Source organism: Oncorhynchus keta, chromosome 21 (genome assembly GCF_023373465.1).
Source record: "Oncorhynchus keta strain PuntledgeMale-10-30-2019 chromosome 21, Oket_V2, whole genome shotgun sequence".
Lineage (NCBI taxonomy): Eukaryota > Metazoa > Chordata > Actinopteri > Salmoniformes > Salmonidae > Oncorhynchus > Oncorhynchus keta.
This window is the reverse complement of record NC_068441.1, coordinates 55206990-55234467: the sequence shown is the minus strand read 5'-3', so window position 1 is coordinate 55234467 and position 27478 is coordinate 55206990. Positions and strand designations below refer to the sequence as shown.

General features: G+C 42.4%; 1 protein-coding gene across 1 annotated transcript; it reads left to right on the top strand.

The window, feature by feature from the left end:
* The first annotated feature begins 1532 nt into the window (after positions 1-1532).
* LOC118379285 (dual specificity protein phosphatase 7-like) lies at positions 1533-27000 on the top strand. Its single transcript, XM_052474243.1, has 3 exons — positions 1533-2379; positions 10563-10994; positions 26690-27000. Exons 1-3 carry the CDS (start codon positions 1971-1973, stop codon positions 26998-27000), a joined length of 1152 nt encoding a protein of 383 aa, XP_052330203.1. The 5' UTR covers positions 1533-1970.
* Positions 27001-27478: the final 478 nt, after the last annotated feature.

The following is a 27478-nucleotide window of genomic DNA, read 5'->3' as shown; positions in this document are numbered from 1 at the left end:
GGCTAACTGTAGCTTGTAGCATTAGCGCTCAATGGGCAAGTCTGTATCTTATTGTTGAGAGGCTAACTGTAGCTTGTAGCATTAGCGCTCAATGGGCAAGTCTGTATCTTATTGTTGAGAGGCTTACTGTAGCTTGTAGCGTTAGCGCTCAGTGGGCAAGTCTGTATCTTATTGTTGAGAGGCTAACTGTAGCTTGTAGCATTAGCGCTCAGTGGGCAAGTCTGTAACTTATTGTTCATGGGGGGGTTGGGGGTTGTGATGAGAGGGATGGAAACACAAGAGCTTGCTGTCAGAGAGTCTGAAGTAACTGGAAGTCATTGGAACTGAGGGATAAAGACCCATTGTTTGCTGTCAGTGGGTCTCTACGCCTTCTGTCCTGCAGCTGTGTGTGTGTGTGTGTGTGTGTGTGTGGTGTGTGTAAAAACCTACAGTTTCTCTCTCCACCAGTGAATGTAGGCTCCCAACTGTACAAATATGCTACTTAGCTGTCCAAAGGAGTAGGTCAGTAAAACTGTACTTGTCAATTATAGAAATTCTATGGTATTCCATTTATTTAACCAGGCAAGTCTAATTTAATATAATGTAATAGATTAGAATAGAATACCATAGAATGAAATAGAATAGGATGGAATATAATGTAATAGAATAGAAAATAATATCATAGAATGAAATAGAATAGGATGGAATATAATATAATGTAATATATTAGAATAGAATGAAATAGAATATAATGGAATATAATATAATGGAATAGAATAGAATGAAATAGAATAAACTGAATTTAATATAATGTATTTGATTAGATTATAATACCACAGGATGGAATATAATGTAATAGATTATATTATAATACCACAGGATGGAATATAATGTAATAGATTATATTATAATACCACAGGATGGAATATAGTAGAATGAAATAGAATAGAGCAGACAACACGTCTGCTTGTGATCAACTACAGGTTAATTTCAGTCAGATTTGATCAACCATGAGATATTTTTTTTTCAATCGAGGGGCGGTCCATTCATAACGAATGTTCTTATCAGGTTGGGAGGGTGAGAGAGAGGATGGAGGGTGAGACAGAGAGTGGGGCAGATCTGTTAAAGAGGAACCGGCTGCATCTGAGTCTTCTGTAGCCATCGATAGAGCATTATGCGTTGTCCTTTTAGTTTCTAATATCTCTGTATTGAAAAGCATCTATGTGGACGTTTAGAAGGGGTGTTATGGTTCAATGGCTCCTATGAATTGGCATTGTCATATATCCTATGTGCCAAAAGGTGTCTAGACGCAATTACGCATTTGGAGATTATAATAGACTAGGTTTCCCCCCTAGGAATCCGACAAGGTTGAATTAATTATCAGCGTAATATTTTAGGCCATTTGTTGCTGTCCAAATTGGTGAGAGAGAGAGGGATATGATGTCTGAAAGTTGCAAAAACCTTTCCCATGCTGTATGCTACGTCTTTAACTGTTGCCCAGCTCCTCCTTCCACAGTGACATGTCTACTCTCTGCAAACCCCTTTTAGTTCAGCCTGCTTGTCACAGCGGTTACTGGAAATGACACACGGGAGGCGGTCGAATGGCAAACATGTTAAAAACATGTGCTATAGCGACGATTCATCCGGAATCCACATTTTCATCAGATTTATATAATAACGCGATATAGGTCATTTTCATTAATAAAGGACCGCTTAAAAGACCGCAGTGTCAAATGGACGTCGACGGCATCTGAATGAACCCAGCATAATTTCTAGCCAACGGACTGAAATAAAATATCTTTAATGTGTTCAAGCCTGGTGGTGTGTTCATTCCGTCTACCAGCCTTGGCGAACAGCGGTGTTACTGTATCGGTGGACGAAAGTGATCAGAGCGGACTCGGTTCTGTCCTTATCCACAGCAGTAGAAGTTGTGCTGTGATTTGTATTTCCCTCCTCATGTTACTGCAAAGAGCCATCTCCACATTTCCCTAATGAAAATTAATCTTTGGAACGGTTCCCGGGACGTGACAGAGATTATGTCGAGTAAAAGTGTGGAATGGCTTCAAGAAGAACTGGAGTCCGGGCTCGGGGTGAGCTCACTACTGCTGTTGGACTGCCGATCTCACGAGCTTTACGAATCGTCGCACATTGAGTCGGCCATCAACCTGACGATCCCCGGTTTGATGCTGCGGAGACTGAAGAAGGGGAATCTACCGATCCGGTCCATCATCCCCAACAACGAGGATAAAGAGAAATTCGTGAAGCGGTGCAAGACAGACATGGTTCTTCTCTATGACGAGGCCACTACGGACTGGCAGGAGACCGGGGTGGCGAGCTCTGTTCTCGGGTTGCTGTTGCAAAAGCTCCGAGATGAAGGTTGTAAGGCTTTCTACCTGGAAGGTGAGAATGAAACTTCTTCGATCTTTTAGATTTGTTTTTGTTTTTATGTTCTCGTATTTTATTTTATTTTATGTTTCCTGGTACATTTTCAACGTATAAAGACTAGGCTACTTGTCAACAACAACAACAACAACAAATCGACTTAAAGCACAATTTATATTCTATTCCTACGTGACCGAGTTTGGAGACTAGCTCGACTCTTCGTCTAATGTAACTGTTACACAAATGGACTTGAGCGCAAAGTTACATTGTAGCTCATTCAAGGCAGCGGAATGCAACTATGAATCCGTTCGTTTCCCTCTCGCTATAATGTTATTATCGACTATGGAGTGGCTATTTGATTGTATTCTTTGTCATATTAAAGTTGTCAAATATTTATTGTCTAAATGAAAAGTCAACGGAAGGCAGCCACGGTTTCTATGTAATAATGTGTCAAAAAAAATAAAATAAAGGCTTATATTTTCCTCAAGTGCTTCAAGATAATGAAACTAATAATATTTATCTCGATGTTTAATTCCCATTCCCCTTCACGAAAGCCTATACATAATAAGCAGTCGTGAAAGTAACTTATTCTATTGTAAAATATTCGCTTATATTCCCACACCGTGACAGTAGTAAGAATCATAGTGTTTCAACCGGATTTTCGATTGTTAATCTAATAGAGTACATATGTTATATTCATTATTTGAGGGTTTTAACTTTGAAAGAATGTTGGCCAAAACAAATATGTTTTCAATTAATGTTCTAAAATGGCTCCGCCATGTTGTCAAGTGCTTCTTCAGGAAAAGACGTGCATTTCATGAATGAACAGAACAGAAACTATTTCTTCTCTGTGTGCTTATCTGAAACTAGTCTAGGCTATATAAAAACCCTATTATTTATACCACACAATCAACCCCGTTCTTGTCATAGACCTATTCATGTCCTATCTCATGTGTGTAGGAAAATAATAGTACTTGAGGAAAATATTCCAAACATGTTTCAGATTCACTTGTCTGATATTCAGGAACCACTTCTTCAGGGCAGAAAAAGACTAGCTACTAATGTAACAACTGTCTCAGCATCAGCGTAACAGATGTGAATGTACTTTGTAGAACTCCTGGTCCTGGTCCTTCTGTAGCTCAGTTGGTAGAGCATGGCGCTTGTAACGCCAGGGTAGTGGGTTCGATCCCCGGGACCACCCATACGTAGAATGTATGCACACATGACTGTAAGTCGCTTTGGATAAAAGCGTCTGCTAAATGGCATATATTATTATATTATTATTAACTCTCTTGCGATGTTGATTTGAAGGAAAGGACTCTCCAGCCAGCGGCCCCAGTTGATTGGTGTTTATTCTGACGATAAACACAAGGAGGCACATTAGATCCTGTAGACCTATGATTATGATTAGATGTGCTGGACAATGTTGATGGCTGTAGACTCTGGATTCGTCGCTTGCATGTCAATATCAGACTAGATATTTTGTCATTAAACATCACAACAATGACAAAAACTGTACAAAATATAATACAAGTAAGTGTAACAGTAGAACTTTAGACCGTCCCCTCGCCCATATCCGGGCACGAACCAGGGACCATCTGCACACATTAACAACACAATATAACAGTAGAACTTTAGACCGTCCCCTCGCCCATATCCGGGCACGAACCAGGGACCATCTGCACACATTAACAACACAATATAACAGTAGAACTTTAGACCGTCCCTCGCCCATATCCGGGCACGAACCAGGGACCATCTGCACACATTAACAACACAATAACTACTTTAGACCGTCCCCTCGCCCATATCCGGGCACGAACCAGGGACCATCTGCACACATTAACAACACAATATAACAGTATAACTTTAGACCGTCCCCTCGCCCATATCCGGGCACGAACCAGGGACCATCTGCACACATTAACAACACAATATAACAGTATAACTTTAGACCGTCCCCTCGCCCATATCCGGGCACGAACCAGGGACCATCTGCACACATTAACAACACAATATAACAGTATAACTTTAGACCGTCCCCTCGCCCATATCCGGGCACGAACCAGGGACCATCTGCACACATTAACAACACAATATAACAGTAGAACTTTAGACCGTCCCCTCGCCCATATCCGGGCACGAACCAGGGACCATCTGCACACATTAACAACACAATATAACAGTAGAACTTTAGACCGTCCCCTCGCCCATATCCGGGCACGAACCAGGGACCATCTGCACACATTAACAACACAATATAACAGTATAACTTTAGACCGTCCCCTCGCCCATATCCGGGCACGAACCAGGGACCATCTGCACACATTAACAACACAATATAACAGTAGAACTTTAGAGCCCCAATCCGGGCACGAACCATCCCCTCGCCCATATCCGGGCACGAACCAGGGACCATCTGCACACATTAACAACACAATATAACAGTATAACTTTAGACCGTCCCCTCGCCCATATCCGGGCACGAACCAGGGACCATCTGCACACATTAACAACACAATATAACAGTATAACTTTAGACCGTCCCCTCGCCCATATCCGGGCACGAACCAGGGACCATCTGCACACATTAACAACACAATATAACAGTATAACTTTAGACCGTCCCCTCGCCCATATCCGGGCACGAACCAGGGACCATCTGCACACATTAACAACACAATATAACAGTATAACTTTAGACCGTCCCCTCGCCCATATCCGGGCACGAACCAGGGACCATCTGCACACATTAACAACACAATATAACAGTATAACTTTAGACCGTCCCCTCGCCCATATCCGGGCACGAACCAGGGACCATCTGCACACATTAACAACACAATATAACAGTATAACTTTAGACCGTCCCCTCGCCCATATCCGGGCACGAACCAGGGACCATCTGCACACATTAACAACACAATATAACAGTATAACTTTAGACCGTCCCCTCGCCCATATCCGGGCACGAACCAGGGACCATCTGCACACATTAACAACACAATATAACAGTAGAACTTTAGACCGTCCCCTCGCCCATATCCGGGCACGAACCAGGGACCATCTGCACACATTAACAACACAATATAACAGTAGAACTTTAGACCGTCCCCTCGACCATATCTGGGCACGAACCAGGGACCATCTGCACACATTAACAACACAATATAACAGTATAACTTTAGACCGTCCCCTCGCCCATATCCGGGCACGAACCAGGGACCATCTGCACACATTAACAACACAATATAACAGTATAACTTTAGACCGTCCCTCGCCCATATCCGGGCACGAACCAGGGACCATCTGCACACATTAACAACACAATATAACAGTATAACTTTAGACCGTCCCCTCGCCCATATCCGGGCACGAACCAGGGACCATCTGCACACATTAACAACACAATATAACAGTAGAACTTTAGACCGTCCCCTCGCCCATATCCGGGCACGAACCAGGGACCGTCTGCACACATTAACAACACAATATAACAGTATAACTTTAGACCGTCCCCTCGCCCATATCCGGGCACGAACCAGGGACCATCTGCACACATTAACAACACAATATAACAGTAGAACTTTAGACCGTCCCCTCGCCCATATCCGGGCACGAACCAGGGACCATCTGCACACATTAACAACACAATATAACAGTATAACTTTAGACCGTCCCCTCGCCCATATCCGGGCACGAACCAGGGACCATCTGCACACATTAACAACACAATATAACAGTATAACTTTAGACCGTCCCCTCGCCCATATCCGGGCACGAACCAGGGACCATCTGCACACATTAACAACACAATATAACAGTATAACTTTAGACCGTCCCCTCGCCCATATCCGGGCACGAACCAGGGACCATCTGCACACATTAACAACACAATATAACAGTATAACTTTAGACCGTCCCTCGCCCATATCCGGGCACGAACCAGGGACCATCTGCACACATTAACAACACAATATAACAGTAGAACTTTAGACCGTCCCTCGCCCATATCCGGGCACGAACCAGGGACCATCTGCACACATTAACAACACAATATAACAGTAGAACTTTAGACCGTCCCCTCGCCCATATCTGGGCACGAACCAGGGACCATCTGCACACATTAACAACAGTCACCCATATAACAGTAAAACTGTCTAATTGACCGTCCCAGGTCTCGCCCATATCCTGGTTAAATAAAGGTGTTCAACTGGCCTACCAGGGACCATCTGCAACTGGCCTACCTGGTTAAATAAAGGTGTTCTCAACTATACCTGGTTAAATAAAGGTGTTCTCAACTGGCCTACCTGGTTAAATATGTTCTCAACTGGCCTACCTGGTTAAATAAAGGTGTTCCAACTAGCCTACCTGGTTAAATAAACAACTGGTAAAGGTAACTAGCCTACCTGGTTAAATAAAGGTGTTCTCAACTGGCCTACCTGTTAAATAAAGGTGTTCTCAACTGGCCTACCTGGTTAAATAAAGGTGATCTCAACTAGCCTACCTGGTTAAATAAAGGTGTTCTCAACTGGCCTACCTGGTTAAATAAAGGTGTTCCATCTGGTTAAATAAAGGTGATCAACTAGCCTACCTGGTTAAATAAAGGTGTTCTCAACTAGCCTACCTGGTTAAATAAAGGTGTTCTCAACTGGCCTACCTGGTTAAATAAAGGTGTTCTCAACTGGCCTACCTGGTTAAATAAAGGTGTTCTCAACTAGCCTACCTGGTTAAATAAAGGTGTTCTCAACTAGCCTACCTGGTTAAATAAAGGTGTTCTCAACTAGCCTACCTGGTTAAATAAAGGTGTTCTCAACTAGCCTACCTGGTTAAATAAAGGTGTTCTCAACTAGCCTACCTGGTTAAATAAAGGTGTTCTCAACTAGCCTACCTGGTTAAATAAAGGTGTTCTCAACTAGCCTGGTTAAATAAAGGTGTTCTCAACTGGCCTACCTGGTTAAATAAAGGTGTTCTCAACTAGCCTACCTGGTTAAATAAAGGTGTTCTCAACTAGCCTACCTGGTTAAATAAAGGTGTTCTCAACTGGCCTACCTGGTTAAATAAAGGTGTTCTCAACTAGCCTACCTGGTTAAATAAAGGTGTTCTCAACTAGCCTACCTGGTTAAATAAAGGTGTTCTCAACTAGCCTACCTGGTTAAATAAAGGTGTTCTCAACTAGCCTACCTGGTTAAATAAAGGTGTTCTCAACTAGCCTACCTGGTTAAATAAAGGTGTTCTCAACTGGCCTACCTGGTTAAATAAAGGTGTTCTCAACTAGCCTACCTGGTTAAATAAAGGTGTTCTCAACTAGCCTACCTGGTTAAATAAAGGTGTTCTCAACTAGCCTACCTGGTTAAATAAAGGTGTTCTCAACTAGCCTACCTGGTTAAATAAAGGTGTTCTCAACTAGCCTACCTGGTTAAATAAAGGTGAAATAAAAAAAACATATATATTTTTTAAAGCCGTGGCCCTTGCAGAGCAAAGGGGAACCACTACTTCAAGGTCTCAGAGCAAGGGGAACCACTACTTCAAGGTCTCAGAGCCAGTGACGTCACCGATTGAAACTCTATTTAGCGCGCACCACCGCTAACTAAGCCATCCGTTTCACATCCATTACGTAAGTACCTGACGATAGACACAAGGAAGTACATTCGCAGGGCACCAGTATGTTGATGGCTGTAAATTCGTGTTTCTTCCGTTAGTATGGAAATAATGGAGTTAGCAGGGAGCTAATTTGACAATTACAGCAAAAACATCCAAAAGCACATCCCAGGATGTCCCCCAATATCTAACGGGTATGTACACACATATATTGTGTTTACTTGATAGCTACCCACACAAATAGCTAGCTAGAACAAAGTGTTAATTAGATACATTCATTAAGGACATGTACACAGTGAACTCTTACACATTGTAAATATGAAAATAGAATATAGTATTTCAGAATGTGACCGCTTGCATTGAAATATCAGACTAAGAAGAATTGAAGTTCACGATCTCCCCCTATCTGCAAGCATGACCAATGGCATAACACCTTATTGATATGTAAATTAAACCAACCAATTGGAATACATAAACATCGAATGCATATATTTCTGCAGTGGAAACATAAACCCTGTTACAGAAAGACCTGCAACCTATTCGTAATGTTAACGCGCGGACCACGAGCGGCACAGTCGATAGCGCGCTGGACTTCGGGCTAGAAGGTCGACGGTTCGAGACCTGCTCCCTCTTCCTGTTTCATTACAATAACATTACAGAATCATTACAGTCCTTACCCATAGGCCGGTTATTGGCTTATATTGTCACTGTGAACATTGTAATAGTTGTGAGAAATATTCCATAGGCCTACATGTTTGAGGCTCACTGTCATCTGTCATTCACAAAAAAAAAGTCCACACATAACACTTTGTCACTTTTAATGTCTCCTTAGATCAGATCAGCGGTAAGCTACTAGCTGCAGGAAGTTTTTCACCAAAGTAATGCACTAGGACTGTGCAAAGGAGCAAATGAACAATATGGGGATGAGGTAGTTGGGTGGGCTATTTACAGATGGGCTGTGTACGGGTGCAGTGATCGGTAAGCTGCTCTGACAGCTGATGCTTAAAGTTAGTGAGGGATATATAGTCTCCAGCTTGAATGATTTTTGCAATTCATTCCAGTCATTGGCATTAGAGAACTGGAAGGAAAGGTGGCCAAATATTAGCAATATTAGCGGATCTTACAGCTGTCTGTAGCATGGGCAACAACAACAACAACAAGCGTCTGCTAAATGACTTAAATGTAAATGTAAACAACAACAACAACATGTTCCGCGTTTTTATTGGAGTGGAAACATCCGTGTATGAGATGGGTTTATTATTGTGTTATAGGATGTAATGTGATAATATATCAGTATACATTTATTTTTACCAAGTAAAATAAGAAGTAGGTCCATATCCTGTTCCTGTCTGGTACATATACAGTGGGGCAAAAAAGTATTTAGTCAGCCACCAATTGTGCAAGTTCTCCCACTTAAAAAGATGAGAGAGGCCTGTAATTTTCATCATAGGTACACTTCAACTATGACAGACAAAATGAGAAGAAAAAAATCCAGAAAATCACATTGTAGAATTTTAAATGATTTGGTACAGTGTATTTTTTTTATTTAGTATAGATAGGTAAATGCTGTGTATTATATTCTGCTCTACTATACTCTACTCTCTTATATTATATTCTACTTTATTCTATTCTACTCTACTATATTCTACTCTATTCAATTCTACTCTACTATATTCTACTCTATTCAATTCTACTCTACTATATTATACTCTACTCTACTATATTCTACTCTATTATATTCTACTCTACTATATTCTACTCTATTCAATTCTACTCTACTATATTCTACTCTATTCAATTCTACTATATTCTACTCTATTATATTATACTCTATTATATTCTACTCTATTCAATTCTACTCTACTATATTCTACTCTATTATATTCTACTCTACTATATTCTACTCTATTCAATTCTACTCTACTATATTCTACTCTACTATATTCTACTCTACTATATTCTACTCTATTATATTCTACTCTATTATATTCTACTCTACTATATTCTACTCTACTATATTCTACTCTATTATATTCTACTCTACTATATTCTACTCTACTATATTCTACTCTATTATATTCTACTCTATTATATTCTACTCTACTATATTCTACTCTATTATATTCTACTCTATTATATTCTACTCTATTATATTCTACTCTATTATATTCTACTCTATTATATTCTACTCTACTATATTCTACTCTATTATATTCTACTCTATTATATTCTACTCTACTATATTCTACTCTATTATATTCTACTCTATTATATTCTACTCTACTATATTCTACTCTACTATATTCTACTCTATTATATTCTACTCTACTATATTCTACTCTACTATATTCTACTCTATTATATTCTACTCTACTATATTCTACTCTATTATATTCTACTCTATTATATTCTACTCTATTATATTCTACTCTACTATATTCTACTCTACTATATTCTACTCTACTATATTCTACTCTACTATATTCTATTTGGATTCTGATCCCTCTATGTGTTGTTGTTGTTTCCAGGACAATAGTTATATTGTATTTTACTCTACTATATTCTATTTTATTCTAATTAGTCTCTGTTGTTGTTTCCAGGTGGCTTCAACAAGTTCCAGACCGAGTACCCTGAGCACTGTGAGACCAACCTGGACTGTTCCTGCCCCAGCAGCTCCCCGCCGGCCTCCGTCCTGGGTCTGGGCGGGCTGAGGATCAGCTCTGACTGTTCTGATGGGGAGTCATCGGACAGGGAACCGGTCAGCGCCACCGAGTCCGAGGGCAGCCCTCTCCCCAGCAACCAGCCTGCCTTCCCGGTCCAGATCTTACCGTACCTCTACCTGGGCTGTGCCAAAGACTCCACCAATCTGGACATCCTGGGGAAGTATAATATTAAGTACATCCTGAACGTCACGCCCAACCTGCCCAACATGTTTGAACACGACGGAGACTTCAAGTACAAACAGATCCCCATCTCCGATCACTGGAGCCAAAATCTCTCGCAGTTTTTCCCAGAGGCCATTTCTTTCATTGGTGAGTATAAGCGGCCTCATTTGGATGTTTTTACAAATCCGTTGGAGTTTACGGTCTTATTTTTTTAAACATTTTCATTTCACCTTGATGTTTTAATTTCACCTTTATTTAACCAGGTAAGCTAGTTGAGAATAAGTTCTCATTTACAACTGTGACCTGGCCAAGATAAAGCAAAGCAGTGCAACACAAACAACACAGAGTTACACATGGAATAAACAAACATACAGTCAATAACACAATATACAAATCTATATACAGTGTGTGCAAATGAAGTAAGATTAGGGAGGTAAGGCAATAAATAGGCCATAGTGGCAAAATAATTGCAATTCAGCAATTTAAAACTGGAGTGATAGATGTGCAGAAGATGAATGTGCAAGTAGAGATACTGGGGTGCAAAGGAGCAAATGAACAATATGGGGATGAGGTAGTTGGGTGGGCTATTTACAGATGGGCTGTGTACGGGTGCAGTGATCGGTAAGCTGCTCTGACAGCTGATGCTTAAAGTTAGTGAGGGATATATAGTCTCCAGCTTGAATGATTTTTGCAATTCGTTCCAGTCATTGGCATTAGAGAACTGGAAGGAAAGGTGGCCAAAGGAGGAGTTGGCTTTGGGGATGACCAGTGAGATATACCTGCTGGAGCACGTGCTACGTGTGGGTGCTGCTATGGAGACCAGTGAGCTGAGATAAGGCGGGGCTTTGCTTAGCAAAGACTTATAGATGACCTGGAGCCAGTGGGTTTGGCTATGAATATGAAGCAAGGGCCAGCCAATGAGAATCTTTACAGATTTACAGATAATTTGGAGTTTACAGTCTTTTACAAATCAGATGTGAGTTTACAGTATTTTAAAGTCTTGTTTTTGGGATGTTCATTTTTGTAACATCTCATGAACCCATCTCATATTTGATTCATCTGAGAACCATGGTCGTGTCTAAACTTGACACTTACATGTGACTTATGCTATCAAAATACAAAAAAATGCATTGAAAATACGGGTCTAGATGCACGAAAGTCACTTTGTGGTCTGATTGTGTTCAGATCTGTCTGACCGCTTCAACAGGTAGTCAGGAATGCGTTGTGTGTGGATTACTCCTCAGTCTGGACATGTTTGCTGGCCTCATAAATTCTAGCCAGTTGGATAACATTTATAAAAATATGTTTTGTTTGGCTAGAGTTATGCTAACAATGTTTTCCAATCCCTTTAGAATTGCTTGCTGGCTAGTTAACTACAGTAGTTAGCTGGCTAGTTAGTTTAAGTAGTTAGCTGGCTAGTTAGTTTAAGTAGTTAGCTGGCTAGTTAGTTGCAGTAGTTAGCTGGCTAGTTAGTTGCAGTAGTTAGCTGGCTAGTTAGTTGCAGTAGGTAGCTGGCTAGTTAGTTGCAGTAGTTAGCTGGCTAGTTAGTTTAAGTAGTTAGCTGGCTAGTTCGTTGCAGTAATTAGCTGGCTAGTTAGTTACAGTAGTTAGCTGGTTAGTTAGTTGTATTATTTAGCTGGTATGTTAGTTAGTTACAGTAGTTAGCTGACTAGTTAGCTGGCTAGTTAGTTACAGTTGTTAGCTGGCTAGTTAGCTACTATAGTTACTGTAGTTAGCTGGCTAGTTAGCTACTGCCATCAGTTGTGGTGTTATTATCATATTTAGCCTATTCCACCGTTTGTGGAGTAGACACTGGCATTTGAATATAGCGCTGGAAAAGAGAATCAGGACACACTGTGGACACGGTAGACACATTTACTGTAGGTGTAGACGCATGCCGTGTTCAGAATGCCAGGATCAGAACTCATAAGATCAGAATGCTAAAGCTGCATGAACTGTCAAGTGTAGACAGGGCCTGTGTATCCTTGCTGTCATTTCACCAACATTCAGGTTATATACATATTTATTTAACGTTAAATTAGGCATCAATAGATGAATCAAACGTTTATTGTGCCTCATATCTATTGAGGGATGAGCCAAACAAGTTGTCTTATTACTTATTACTTATTGTATTTATAAATACAATAAAACATATTTTAGCTTAAAACATATAGATTTATACATTTATTATTATATATATTTAAAAATAAATCTTAGTCATTTAACAGAGACGCTCTTATCCAGAGCAATTAGGATTAAGTTACTGATTTTTCACCTCGTCAGCTTGGGGATTCGAACTAGAAACCTTTTCGCTGGGCTTCCTGCCGCCTATACAATAACAAGTACCATAACGGGTGTTATTGTCTTCAACATGTAGTATAAATCTTATTGTGTAAAACATATAGATTGATAAGTACATACTCAAAACATATAATATAGATTTATTAGTCAAGCTAACTAGTTCTATCTCAGATGCAACAAAACCTTGCTTCACCCTCCAAGGAACAAAACCTTGCTTTACCCTCCAAGGAACAAAACCTTGCTTCACCCCTCCAAGGAACAAAATCTTGCTTCACCCTCCAAGGAACAAAACCTTGCTTTACCCTCCAAGGAACAAAACCTTGCTTCACCCTCCAAGGAACAAAACCTTGCTTCACCCCTCCAATGAACAAAACCTTGCTTCACCCTCCAAGGAACAAAATCTTGCTTCACCCTCCAAGGAACACAACCTTGCTTCACCCCTCCAAGGAACACAACCTTGCTTCACCCCTCCAAGGAACAAAACCTTGCTTTACCCTCCAAGGAACAAAACCTTGCTTCACCCCTCCAAGGAACAAAACCTTGCTTCACCCTCCAAGGAACAAAACCTTGCTTTACCCTCCAAGGAACAAAATCTTGCTTCACCCTCCAAGGAACAAAACCTTGCTTCACCCCTCCAATGAACAAAACCTTGCTTCACCCTCCAAGGAACAAAATCTTGCTTCACCCTCCAAGGAACACAACCTTGCTTCACCCCTCCAAGGAACACAACCTTGCTTCACCCCTCCAAGGAACACAACCTTGCTTCACCCCTCCAAGGAACAAAACCTTGCTTCACCCTCCAAGGAACAAAATCTTGCTTCACCCTCCAAGGAACACAACCTTGCTTCACCCCTCCAAGGAACACAACCTTGCTTCACCCCTCCAAGGAACACAACCTTGCTTCACCCCTCCAAGGAACAAAACCTTGCTTTACCCTCCAAGGAACAAAACCTTGCTTTACCCTCCAAGGAACAAAACCTTGCTTTACCCTCCAAGGAACAATATTGAACTCTGAGTTGATTTATGTCTTCTGAGCGGTTTGTGGTATTTCCTGCTACACGCCTCATTTCACACCATGAAAGAGTCATGACTTGATCTGAGTCATTGGCGGGATTATATTATTATCAAACCACAGAGAGGACCTTTTTAATTAACTAATCAAAAGTTGGCCTACAGGTTTCTAGCACACTCATTATACTACGGAAGGGAATCTATGAATGAACTAGGCCAGGTCATCTTGAGAACCATTGTGAAGACTTTAGTTTTTAATGATGGGTGTTATCCTCCACTGCACCTAGAGGTTAGGGTTGTTTCGGTTGATGCCAGCTTCTTCGTCTACTGTAACACAGAGATGGCAAAGACCTCATGCTAATGTTGTCTAAGAGTCCACACGTCTATTCCATTACCTTATTCCGTTACCTTTTCCGTTACCGTATTCTGTTACCTTTACCGTATTCCGTTACCTTATTCCGTTACCTTTTCGTTACCGTATTCCATTACCTTTTCCGTTACCGTATTCCATTACCTTTTCCGTTACCGTATTCCATTACCTTTTCCGTTACCGTATTCCATTACCTTTTCCGTTACCGTATTCCATTACCTTTTCCGTTACCGTATTCCATTACCTTTTCCGTTACCGTATTCCGTTACCTTATTCCATTTCTGTAATGTGGTTGTCTGACATGGCTACTAGCCTTCAGTCAGAAGATAAAAACCTCAAGATGGCTGGATGTACAGAACATAATCTCATACATTACTTGACAGACATCATTCCCCAAATTAGCCTTATAGTTATGTGAATTACTGGTATTATTCGGTCCCTCTTTAAATCACATTCATGTTATAAAGCCTTCATAAAGCCTTTATAAGCACTACATAAATGTGTTACAAAGCATCTATAACCGTATGTCGTGGTTTTATAAAGGGTTCATAAATGTGGCAGAACTGTGACGTAATCACCAAGGTCAAATGTGACATAACCCACTATGTCAAATATGATATAAACACGTGCTTTATAAAGGGTGACCTGTTGTGGTGAAGGATTGGAATACGCTCTAAAGTGAAGTCATGTTAGTCACATTGCGACGAATCTCATTCCCAGACACTTCCAACCCAAATGAAGGTCTGGTGGACCAATGCATCAAACTTGGCCTTCATGGGGCCTCCCGAGTGGCACAGCGGTCTAAGGCACTGCGTCGCATTGCTGGAGGCGTCACTACAGACCCTGGTTCAATCCCAGGCTGTGTCGCGACCGGGACCGCGACCGGGAGACCGATGAGGCGGCACACAATTGGCCCAGCGTCGTTCCAGGTTATGGGAGCGTTTGGCTGGCCGGGATGTCCTTGTCCCATCGCTCTAGCGACACCTTGTGGCTGGCCGGGATGTCCTTGTCCCATCGCTCTAGCGACTCCTTGTGGCTGGCCGGGATGTCCTTGTCCCATCGCTCTAGCGACACCTTGTGGCTGGCCGGGATGTCCTTGTCCCATCCCTCTAGCGACTCCTTGTGGCGGGCCGGGCCATGAGCATGCACGCTGACACGGTAGCCACGGTGTTTCCTCCAACACATTGGTGCGGCTGGCTTCCACGTTAAGAGAAGCAGTGTGTCAAGAAGCAGCGCGGCTTGGCAGGGTCGTGTTTCTAAAGACGCATGGCTCTCGACCTTGGCCTCTCCCGAGTTCGTACGGGAGTTGCAGCGATGGGATAAGACTGTAACTACCGATTGGATATCACAAAATTGGGGAGAAAAAGTGTGGCTTTTAGGTTAGGGGTTAAAATCACATTTTAAGAAGATACATTTTGGAAATGGGCAGGGTTTAACCATAATTATGCCTTTTTAACTGTGTTATTAGTGATGATGACAAATCCTTTACTCAGTGAGGTCACTCCTATAGAATTCTATGGTCACTCCCATTAAGGCTAGTTTAGAATGGTTGATGTCCCAGTCTTATACAGTACCAGACTAAAGTTTGGACACACCTACTCATTCCAGGAGTTTCTTTATTTTTACTACATTGTAGAATAATAGGGAAGACATCAAAACTATGAAATAACACATATGGAATCATGTAGTAACCAAAAAAGTGTTAAACAAATCAAAATATATTTTATATTTGAGATTTTTCAAAGTCGCCACCCTTTGCCCTTTGCCAGTTTTTAAGGAGTTCCCACATATGCTGAGCACTTGTTGGCTGCTTTACCTTCACTCTGCGGTCCAACTCATCCCAAGCCATCTCAATTGGGTTGAGGTCGGGTGATTGTGGAGGCCAGGTCATCTGATGCAGCACTCCATCACTCTCTTTCTTGGGGTCAAATAGCCCTTACACAGCCTGGAGGTGTGTTGGGTTATTGTCCTGTTGAAAAACAATTGATAGTCCCGCTAAGTGAAACCAGGCATATCGCTGCAGAATGCTGTGGTAGCCATGCTGGTTAAGTGTGCCTTGAATTCTAAATAAATCACTGACAGTGTCACCAGCAAAGCACCATCAGACCTCCTCCTCCATGCTTCACAGTGGGAACCACACATGCGGAGATCATCCGTTCACCAGCTCTGCATCAGTTGGAACCAAAAATCTAAAATTTGGACTCATCAGACCAAAGGACAGATTTCCACCAGTCTAACGTCCATTGCTCGTGTTTCTTGGCCCAAGCAAGTCTCCTCTTATTATTGATGTCCTTTAGTAGTGGTTTCTTTGCAGCAATTTGACCACGAAGGACTGATTTACACAGTCTCCTCTGAATAGTTGATGTTGAGATGTGTCTGTTACTTGAACTCCCTGAAGCATTTTTTTGGAGCTGCAATTTCTGATGCTGATAACTCCAATGACCTTATCCTCTGCAGCAGAGGTAACTCTGGGCCTTCCTTTCCTGCACTTTAGAGTATGTGTCACCCTGCAGCACAGCATTGTGGGGGAAATTGAGGTCAGGTCCAATATTGACTATGCACCCAAGATGGAAAGAGGTTGTGCTACTTATGGTTGGTCCCGCGAGTTGAATTCAATATCCTGACATTGCAATGCTCTACCGAGATGAATGACAGGGTTATAAGTGATTTTGTTAAGCCTCCATTTAATGATTCACGAAGCCTTTACTAAGCAATGCTTCTGTCACCCTTGATAAAGCACAGGTTTGTCATAGTAAGTTATATCCCATTTATGAACCCTTTTATAAAGCATGACATACGGTTATAGATGATTTGTAACACATTCATGTAGTGTTTATGAAGCCTTTTAAAGCTACGCGATCATTATGGGTCCTTGTTATTGTTCAGGGTCTCTTCATGAAGAAACCCTGGGTTAAAACAACAATCACTTCTATTGTACGACAGTGAAACACAACGTGAAAAGGAATGAAGTCACAGTGATATTTGGCAGGAGAGAAGAGCCTTTTGGAAGCTTACACCACATTCAAGACAGGTTTATTAATATCCTCCTCATGGTCACGCCTGGGATGAGTCCCAAATGGTACCCTATTACCTATGGGTCCTGGTCTATAGTAGTGCACAATATAGGGAATAGGGTCCTGGTCTATAGTAGTGCACAATATAGGGAATAGGGTCCTGGTCTATACTAGTGCACTATATAGGGAATAGGGTCCTGGTTTATAGTAGTGCACTATATAGGGAATAGGGTCCTGGTCTATAGTAGTGCACTATATAGGGAATAGGGTCCTGGTCTATAGTAGTGCACTATATAGGGAATAGGGCCCTGGTCTAAAGTAGTGCACTATATAGGGAGTAGGGCTCTGATCTGAAGTAGTGCACTATATAGGGAATAGGGCTCTGGTCTATAGTAGTGCACTATGTAGGGTCCTGGTCTAAAGTAGTGCACTATATAGGGAATAGGGCCCTGGTCTAAAGTAGTGCACTATATAGGGAGTAGGGCTCTGATCTGAAGTAGTGCACTATATAGGGAATAGGGCCCTGGTCTAAATTAGTGCACTATGTAGGGAATAGGGTCCTGGTCTAAAGTAGTGCACTATATAGAGAATAGGGCCCTGGTCTAAAGTAGTGCACTATATAGGGCCTTGGTCTAAAGTAGTGCACTATATAGTGCCCTGGTCTAAAGTAGTGCACTATATAGGGACAAGGGCTCTGGTCTAAAGTAGTGCACTATATAGAGAATAGGGCCCTGGTCTAAAGTAGTGCACTATATAGGGCCTTGGTCTAAAGTAGTGCACTATATAGTGCCCTGGTCTAAAGTAGTGCACTATATAGGGAATAGGGCCCTGGTCTATAGTAGTGCACTATGTAGGGCTCTGGTCTAAATTAGTGCACTATGTAGGGAATAGGGTCCTGGTCTAAAGTAGTGCACTATATAGGGACTAGGGCTCTGGTCTAAAGTAGTGCACTATATAGGGCCCTGGTCTAAAGTAGTGCACTATGTAGGGCTCTGGTCTAAAGTAGTGCACTATATAGGGAATAGGGCCCTGGTCTAAAGTAGTGCACTATATAGGGCCCTGGTCTAAAGTAGTGCACTATATAGGGAATAGGGCCCTGGTCTATAGTAGTGCACTATGTAGGGCTCTGGTCTAAAGTAGTGCACTATGTAGGGAATAGGGTCCTGGTCTAAAGTAGTGCACTATATAGGGAATAGGGCTCTGGTCTATAGTAGTGCACTATATAGGGAATAGGGCCCTGGTCTAAAGTAGTGCACTATATAGGGAATAGGGCCCTGGTCTAAAGTAGTGCACTATATAGGGAATAGGGCCCTGGTCTAAAGTAGTGCACTATATAGGGTCCTGGTCTAAAGTAGTGCACTATATAGGGCCCTGGTCTAAAGTAGTGCACTATGTAGGGCCCTGGTCTAAAGTAGTGCACTATATAGGGAATAGGGCTCTGGTCTAAAGTAGTGCACTATATAGGGAATCCCCTGGTCTAAAGTAGTGCACTATATAGGGCCCTGGTCTAAAGTAGTGCACTATATAGGGAATAGGGCTCTGGTCTATAGTAGTGCACTATATAGGGAATAGGGCCCTGGTCTAAAGTAGTGCACTATATAGGGAATAGGGCCCTGGTCTAAAGTAGTGCACTATATAGGGAATAGGGCCCTGGTCTAAAGTAGTGCACTATATAGGGAATAGGGTCCTGGTCTAAAGTAGTGCACTATGTAGGGAATAGGGTCCTGGTCTAAAGTAGTGCACTATATAGGGAATAGGGGCCTGGTCTAAAGTAGTGCACTATATAGAGAATAGGGCTCTGGTCTAAAGTAGTGCACTATATAGGGAATAGGGCCTGGTCTAAAGTAGTGCACTATATAGAGAATAGGGCTCTGGTCTAAAGTAGTGCACTATATAGGGAATAGGGCCCTGGTCTAAAGTAGTGCACTATATAGAGAATAGGGCTCTGGTCTAAAGTAGTGCACTATATAGGGAATAGGGCCCTGGTCTAAAGTAGTGCACTGTATAGGGCCCTGGTCTAAAGTAGTGCACTATATAGGGAATAGGGTCCTGGTCTAAAGTAGTGCACTATATAGGGAATAGGGCCCTGGTCTAAAGTAGTGCACTATATAGGGCCTTGGTCTAAAGTAGTGCACTATATAGTGCCCTGGTCTAAAGTAGTGCACTATATAGGGACAAGGGCTCTGGTCTAAAGTAGTGCACTATATAGGGAATAGGGTCCTGGTCTAAAGTAGTGCACTATATAGAGAATAGGGCCCTGGTCTAAAGTAGTGCACTATATAGGGCCTTGGTCTAAAGTAGTGCACTATATAGTGCCCTGGTCTAAAGTAGTGCACTATATAGGGACAAGGGCTCTGGTCTAAAGTAGTGCACTATATAGGGAATAGGGCCCTGGTCTAAAGTAGTGCACTATATAGGGAATAGGGCCCTGGTCTAAAGTAGTGCACTATATAGGGCCCTGGTCTAAAGTAGTGCACTATATAGGGCCTTGGTCTAAAGTAGTGCACTATATAGTGCCCTGGTCTAAAGTAGTGCACTATATAGGGACAAGGGCTCTGGTCTAAATTAGTGCACTATGTAGGGAATAGGGTCCTGGTCTAAAGTAGTGCACTATATAGGGACAAGGGCTCTGGTCTAAAGTAGTGCACTATATAGGGCCCTGGTCTAAAGTAGTGCACTATGTAGGGCTCTGGTCTAAAGTAGTGCACTATATAGGGAATAGGGCCCTGGTCTAAAGTAGTGCACTATATAGGGCCCTGGTCTAAAGTAGTGCACTATATAGGGAATAGGGCTCTGGTCTAAAGTAGTGCACTATATAGGGCCCTGGTCTAAAGTAGTGCACTATGTAGGGCTCTGGTCTAAAGTAGTGCACTATATAGGGAATAGGGCCCTGGTCTAAAGTAGTGCACTATATAGGGCCCTGGTCTAAAGTAGTGCACTATATAGGGAATAGGGCCCTGGTCTATAGTAGTGCACTATGTAGGGCTCTGGTCTAAAGTAGTGCACTATGTAGGGAATAGGGTCCTGGTCTAAAGTAGTGCACTATATAGGGAATAGGGCTCTGGTCTATAGTAGTGCACTATATAGGGCCCTGGTCTAAAGTAGTGCACTATATAGGGAATAGGGCCCTGGTCTAAAGTAGTGCACTATATAGGGAATAGGGCCCTGGTCTAAAGTAGTGCACTATATAGGGAATAGGGCCCTGGTCTAAAGTAGTGCACTATATAGGGCCCTGGTCTAAAGTAGTGCACTATATAGGGCCCTGGTCTAAAGTAGTGCACTATGTAGGGCCCTGGTCTAAAGTAGTGCACTATATAGGGAATAGGTCTAAAGTAGTGCACTATATAGGGCCCTGGTCTAAAGTAGTGCACTATATAGGGAATAGGGCCCTGGTCTATAGTAGTGCACTATGTAGGGAATAGGGCTCTGGTCTATAGTAGTGCACTATATAGGGAATAGGGCCCTGGTCTAAAGTAGTGCACTATATAGGGAATAGGGCCCTGGTCTAAAGTAGTGCACTATATAGGGAATAGGGCCCTGGTCTAAAGTAGTGCACTATATAGGGTCCTGGTCTAAAGTAGTGCACTATATAGGGCCCTGGTCTAAAGTAGTGCACTATGTAGGGCCCTGGTCTAAAGTAGTGCACTATATAGGGCCCTGGTCTAAAGTAGTGCACTATATAGGGCCCTGGTCTAAAGTTGTGCACTATATAGGGCCCTGGTCTAAAGTAGTGCACTATATAGGGAATTGGGCTCTGGTCTAAAGTAGTGCACTATATAGGGAATAGGGCCCTGGTCTAAAGTAGTGCACTATATAGGGCCCTGGTCTAAAGTAGTGCACTATATAGGGCCCTGGTCTAAAGTAGTGCACTATATAGGGAATAGGGTCCTGGTCTAAATTAGTGCACTATGTAGGGAATAGGGTCCTGGTCTAAAGTAGTGCACTATATAGGGAATAGGGGCCTGGTCTAAAGTAGTGCACTATATAGAGAATAGGGCTCTGGTCTAAAGTAGTGCACTATATAGGGAATAGGGTCCTGGTCTAAAGTAGTGCACTATATAGGGAATAGGGTGCTATTTGAGATGGATAACTATTTTCAGAGAGTTTCTCTTCACTTACTCAGAGGCACAACACAATGTCTACCAATATAGACTCGTTTTCACCTCGCATTCAAAGTATCAATAGAAAACCCAAGAAGATTTTCTTGACTGTTGACTCAATCCCACTACACAGTGTAGGAATAATGGTTAGTCACGACAGTTGAGTCACGACTATGCACAAAGGATAGTAACAGAGAGCTTTGCTTAGAGTTGTTATGTGCAATTTCATATAATTTCATACATTTCAGTATTTCAGATCAGATTATTTGTTTTTAGTTTCAGTATTTGAGATTAGACTTTCAATTTTACAGCTCAGACTATTTATTTTTAGTAACAGTATTCCAGATCAGACTATTTTGACGATAGTTTCTGTACTTCAGACCAGACGATTTGACGTTAGTTTCTGTACTTCAGTAATCAGTCTACCAGACGTACCTTCTCCCATCCCCAAGGAATATCCAGTGTGTTCCCCTCTTCAGCTTCATGGGAATGTGGAGTTTTTGTTTGGCTCTGGAATGTCCGATGCCTTGTTTGTTTTGAAAGTGTCGTATTTAAGAAATACACTATGACGTGAAATGATCGAGTCAGAGTCGGGAAGTATTTAAAGGTCTTGGTCGATCTCCGGAATGGTGGTAGCGGGGTTTGCTCCTCATCGTTTAGGGAAATACACTACATGACCAAATGTATGCGGACACCTGCTCATCAAACAGCTCATTCCAAAATCACGGGCATTAATATGGAGTTGGTCTCCCCTATAACAGCCTTTTCTGGGAATGATGATGGAACATTGCTGCTATAACAGCCTCCACTCTTCTGGGAAGGCTTTCATTGCTGCTATAACAGCCTCCACTCTTCTGAAGGCTTTCCACTAGATGATGGAACATTGCTGCTATAACAGCAGCTCTTCTGGGAAGGCTTTCCACTCATTGCTGGGGGAAGGCTTTCCACTAGATGTTGGAACATTGCTGCTATAACAGATGTTGGAACATTGCCTATAACAGCCTCTCTTCTGGGAAGGCTTTCCACTAGATGATGGAACATTGCTGCTATAACAGCCTCCACTCTTCTGGGAAGGCTTTCCACTAGATGTTGGAACATTGCTGCTAAACATTGCTGATGTTGGAACATTGCTGCTGTAAAGGCTTTCCACTAGATGTTGGAACAGCCTCCACTCTTCTGGGAAGGCTTTCCACTAGATGTTGGAACATTGCTGCTATAACAGCCTCCACTCTTCTGGGAAGGCTTTCCACTAGATGTTGGAACATTGCTGCTATAACAGCCTCCACTCTTCTGGGAAGGCTTTCCACTAGATGTTGGAACATTGCTGCTGTAACAGCCTCCACTCTTCTGAGAAGGCTTTCCAATAGATGTTGGAACATTGCTGCTATAACAGCCTCCACTCTTCTGGGAAGGCTTTCCACTAGATGTTGGAACATTGCTGCGGGGACTTGCTTCCATTCAGCTCAAGAGCACTAGTGAGGTCGGGCACTGATGTTGGGCGATTAGGCCTGGCTCGCAGTCAGTGTTCCAATTCATCCCAAAGGTGTTTGATGGGGGTTGAGGTCAGGGCTCTGTGCTGGCCAGTCAAGTTCTTCAACACCGATCTCGACAATCCATTTCTGTATGGTCTCGCTTTGTGCACGTGGGCATTGTCATGCTGAACCAGGAAAGGGCCTTCCCCAAACTGTTGCCACTAAGTTGGAAGCATAGAATCGTCTAGAATGTCAATGTATACTGTAGTGTTAATATTTCCCTTCACTGGAACTAAAGGGCCCGAACCATGAAAAACTGCCCCGGACCATTATTTCTCCTCCACCAAACTTTACAGTTGGCACTGTGCATTGGGGCAGGAAGTGTACTCCTGGCATCTGCCAAACCCTGATTTGTCCGTTGGACTGCCAGTTGGTGAAGCGTGATTCATCACTCCAAAGCTGGCATTTCCAACTGCTCCAGACTTTCAAATGAAAGGAAACGTCTTTGCAGGGGGGAAAACAACACATTTGAATAAATGTGGGTTTTGACACTCTTATGTAGGTGTCTTAAACAGCCGTAAAATAACGCAATATATGCTGAACAAAATATAATTGGTCCCGTGTTTCATGAGCTGAAATGAAAGATTCTTGAAATGTTCCAGATGCACATAAAGCTAATTTCTCTCAAATTTAGTGCATCAATTTGTTTACATCCCAGTTAGTGAGCATTTCACCTTTGCTGATTAAACAGCATCATCATTACACAGGTGCACCTTGTGCTCGGAACAATAAAAGGCCTCTTATAAACTAAAATGTTCAGCTTTGTCACACACAACTCTATCCACGGATGTCTCAAGTTTTGAGGGAGCAGGTGGAGTTGGTGTAGCATGCTGACAGCAGGAATGTCCAGCAGAGCTGCTGCCAGAGAATGTAATGTTAATTTCTCTACCATAAACCGACTCAATGTCTGTTTTAGAGAATTTGGCTGTACGTCCAACCAGCCTTACAGCAGACCACGTGTAACCACGCCAACCCTCCACATCTTGCTTCTTCACCTGTCTGAGACCAGCCACCCAGACAGCTGATGAAACTGAGGATTATTTATGTCTGTATTAAAACCCTTTTGTGGAGAAAACTCTAGAAACCTGATTGGCTGATCCTGGCTATGCATTATAAACTCCCAGGCCCAGTCATGTGAAATCCATTGATTAGGGCCTAATTTATTTATTTCAATTGACTGGTTTCTCATTATATGAACTGCAACTCAGTAACATCTTTGAAAACTTGTTGACAGTGGAGTTGGTGTAGCTGTTCTCTCATTATAAACTCTAGAAACCAGAGAAGTGGAGTTGTTGTAGCTGTTCTCTCATTATAAACTCCTTAAACCAGAGAGGTGGAGTTGGTGTAGCTGTTCTCTCATTATAAACTCCTGAAACCAGACAGGTGGAGTTGGTGTAGCTGTTCTCTCATTATAAACTCTAGAAACCAGACAGGTGGAGTTGGTGTAGCTGTTCTCTCATTATAAACTCTAGAAACCAGACAGGTGGAGTTGGTGTAGCTGTTCTCTCATTATAAACTCCTGAAACCAGAGAGGTGGAGTTGATGTAGCTGTTCTCTCATTATAAACTCTAGAAACCAGACAGGTGGAGTTGGTGTAGCTGTTCTCTCATTATAAACTCTAGAAACCAGACAGGTGGAGTTGGTGTAGCTGTTCTCTCATTATAAACTCTAGAAACCAGAGAGGTGGAGTTGATGTAGCTGTTCTCTCATTATAAACTCCTGAAACCAGACAGGTGGAGTTGGTGTAGCTGTTCTCTCATTATAAACTCTAGAAACCAGAGAGGTGGAGTTGATGTAGCTGTTCTCTCATTATAAACTCCAGAAACCAGAGAGGTGGAGTTGGTGTAGCTGTTCTCTCATTATAAACTCCAGAAACCAGAGAGGTGGAGTTGATGTAGCTGTTCTCTCATTATAAACTCTAGAAACCAGACAGGTGGAGTTGATGTAGCTGTTCTCTCATTATAAACTCCTGAAACCAGACAGGTGGAGTTGATGTAGCTGTTCTCTCATTATAAACTCTAGAAACCAGACAGGTGGAGTTGTTGTAGCTGTTCTCATTATAAACTCTAGAAACCAGAGAGGTGGAGTTGATGTAGCTGTTCTCTCATTATAAACTCTAGAAACCAGACAGGTGGAGTTGATGTAGCTGTTCTCTCATTATAAACTCTAGAAACCAGACAGGTGGAGTTGTTGTAGCTGTTCTCTCATTATAAACTCTAGAAACCAGACAGGTGGAGTTGATGTAGCTGTTCTCTCATTATAAACTCTAGAAACCAGAGAGGTGGAGTTGATGTAGCTGTTCCCTCATTATAAACTCTAGAAACCAGAGAGGTGGAGTTGATGTAGCTGTTCCCTCATTATAAACTCTAGAAACCAGAGAGGTGGAGTTGATGTAGCTGTTCTCTCATTATAAACTCTAGAAACCAGAGAGGTGGAGTTGATGTAGCTGTTCTCTCATTATAAACTCTAGAAACCAGACAGGTGGAGTTGGTGTAGCTGTTCTCTCATTATAAACTCTAGAAACCAGACAGGTGGAGATGGTGTAGCTGTTCTCTCATTATAAACTCTAGAAACCAGAGAGGTGGAGATGGTGTAGCTGTTCTCTCATTATAAACTCTAGAAACCAGACAGGTGGAGATGGTGTAGCTGTTCTCTCATTATAAACTCCTGAAACCAGACAGGTGGAGTTGATGGAGCTGTTCTCTCATTATAAACTCTAGAAACCAGACAGGTGGAGATGGTGTAGCTGTTCTCTCATTATAAACTCTAGAAACCAGAGAGGTGGAGATGGTGTAGCTGTTCTCTCATTATAAACTCTAGAAACCAGACAGGTGGAGATGGTGTAGCTGTTCTCTCATTATAAACTCTAGAAACCAGAGAGGTGGAGTTGGTGTAGCTGTTCTCTCATTATAAACTCTAGAAACCAGAGAGGTGGAGTTGATGTAGCTGTTCTCTCATTATAAACTCTAGAAACCAGAGAGGTGGAGTTGATGTAGCTGTTCTCTCATTATAAACTCTAGAAACCAGAGAGGTGGAGTTGATGTAGCTGTTCCTCATTATAAACTCCAGAAACCAGAGAGGTGGAGTTGGTGTAGCTGTTCTCTCATTATAAACTCTAGAAACCAGAGAGGTGGAGTTGATGTAGCTGTTCTCTCATTATAAACTCTAGAAACCAGAGAGGTGGAGTTGATGTAGCTGTTCTCTCATTATAAACTCCAGAAACCAGAGAGGTGGAGTTGATGTAGCTGTTCTCTCATTATAAACTCTAGAAACCAGAGAGGTGGAGTTGATGTAGCTGTTCTCTCATTATAAACTCCTGAAACCAGACAGGTGGAGTTGATGTAGCTGTTCCCTCATTATAAACTCTAGAAACCAGAGAGGTGGAGTTGATGTAGCTGTTCTCTCATTATAACTCCTGAAACCAGAGAGGTGGAGATGGTGTAGCTCTAAATGGTGTTGCGTCTTAAACACATAAAACTAATTTGTACCTCTATCTTTTCTCTAACCCCTCCAGACGAAGCTCGTTCCAAAAAGTGTGGTATCCTGGTGCACTGCCTGGCAGGGATCAGTCGCTCGGTAACGGTAACCGTGGCCTACCTGATGCAGAAGCTCAACCTGTCGCTCAACGACGCGTACGACTTTGTGAAACAGAAGAAGTCCAACATCTCACCCAACTTCAACTTCATGGGTCAGCTCTTGGATTTTGAGAGAACATTGGGTCTCAATAGCCCGTGTGACAACCACACCTCCACCAATGACCAGCTGTTCTTCACCACGCCAACCAATCACAACGTGTTCCAGCTCGACACGCTGGAATCTACATGAAGGGGTGGTGGTGGTGGGGGGCTTGAGCAGCCATCTTGGATGTGAATGTGTTTCTCTTCTCTTCAGAGATTGGCTGGCTGGCTTTGACAGCATATAGCCTGGGATGGTGGACTGACGGTGCGTGGACAGGGACAAATCAGAGGCCAAATGGAAGTCTGCTTGGCTTGTAGAGCTCTGTTGGTCTCTCAGAGGGTTGACAGGAAGAGGAAGAGGAAGAAGCCCTGTCTCCTCTCCTCAGTGGTTTGGGAAGCTTGTCATCTTGCCTTTGGAACAGCCTGTTTTTTTGTTGTCTAAGGAAAGAGGAAGTGCTAGGAGTAGTCTGAGACATGCTACGCTGTAGAACAGAACATAGAAGAACAGAACATAGAAGAGCAGAACATAGAAGAACAGAACATAGAAGAACAGAACATAGAAGAACAGAACATAGAAGAGCAGAACATAGAAGAACAGAACATAGAAGAACAGAACATAGAAGAGC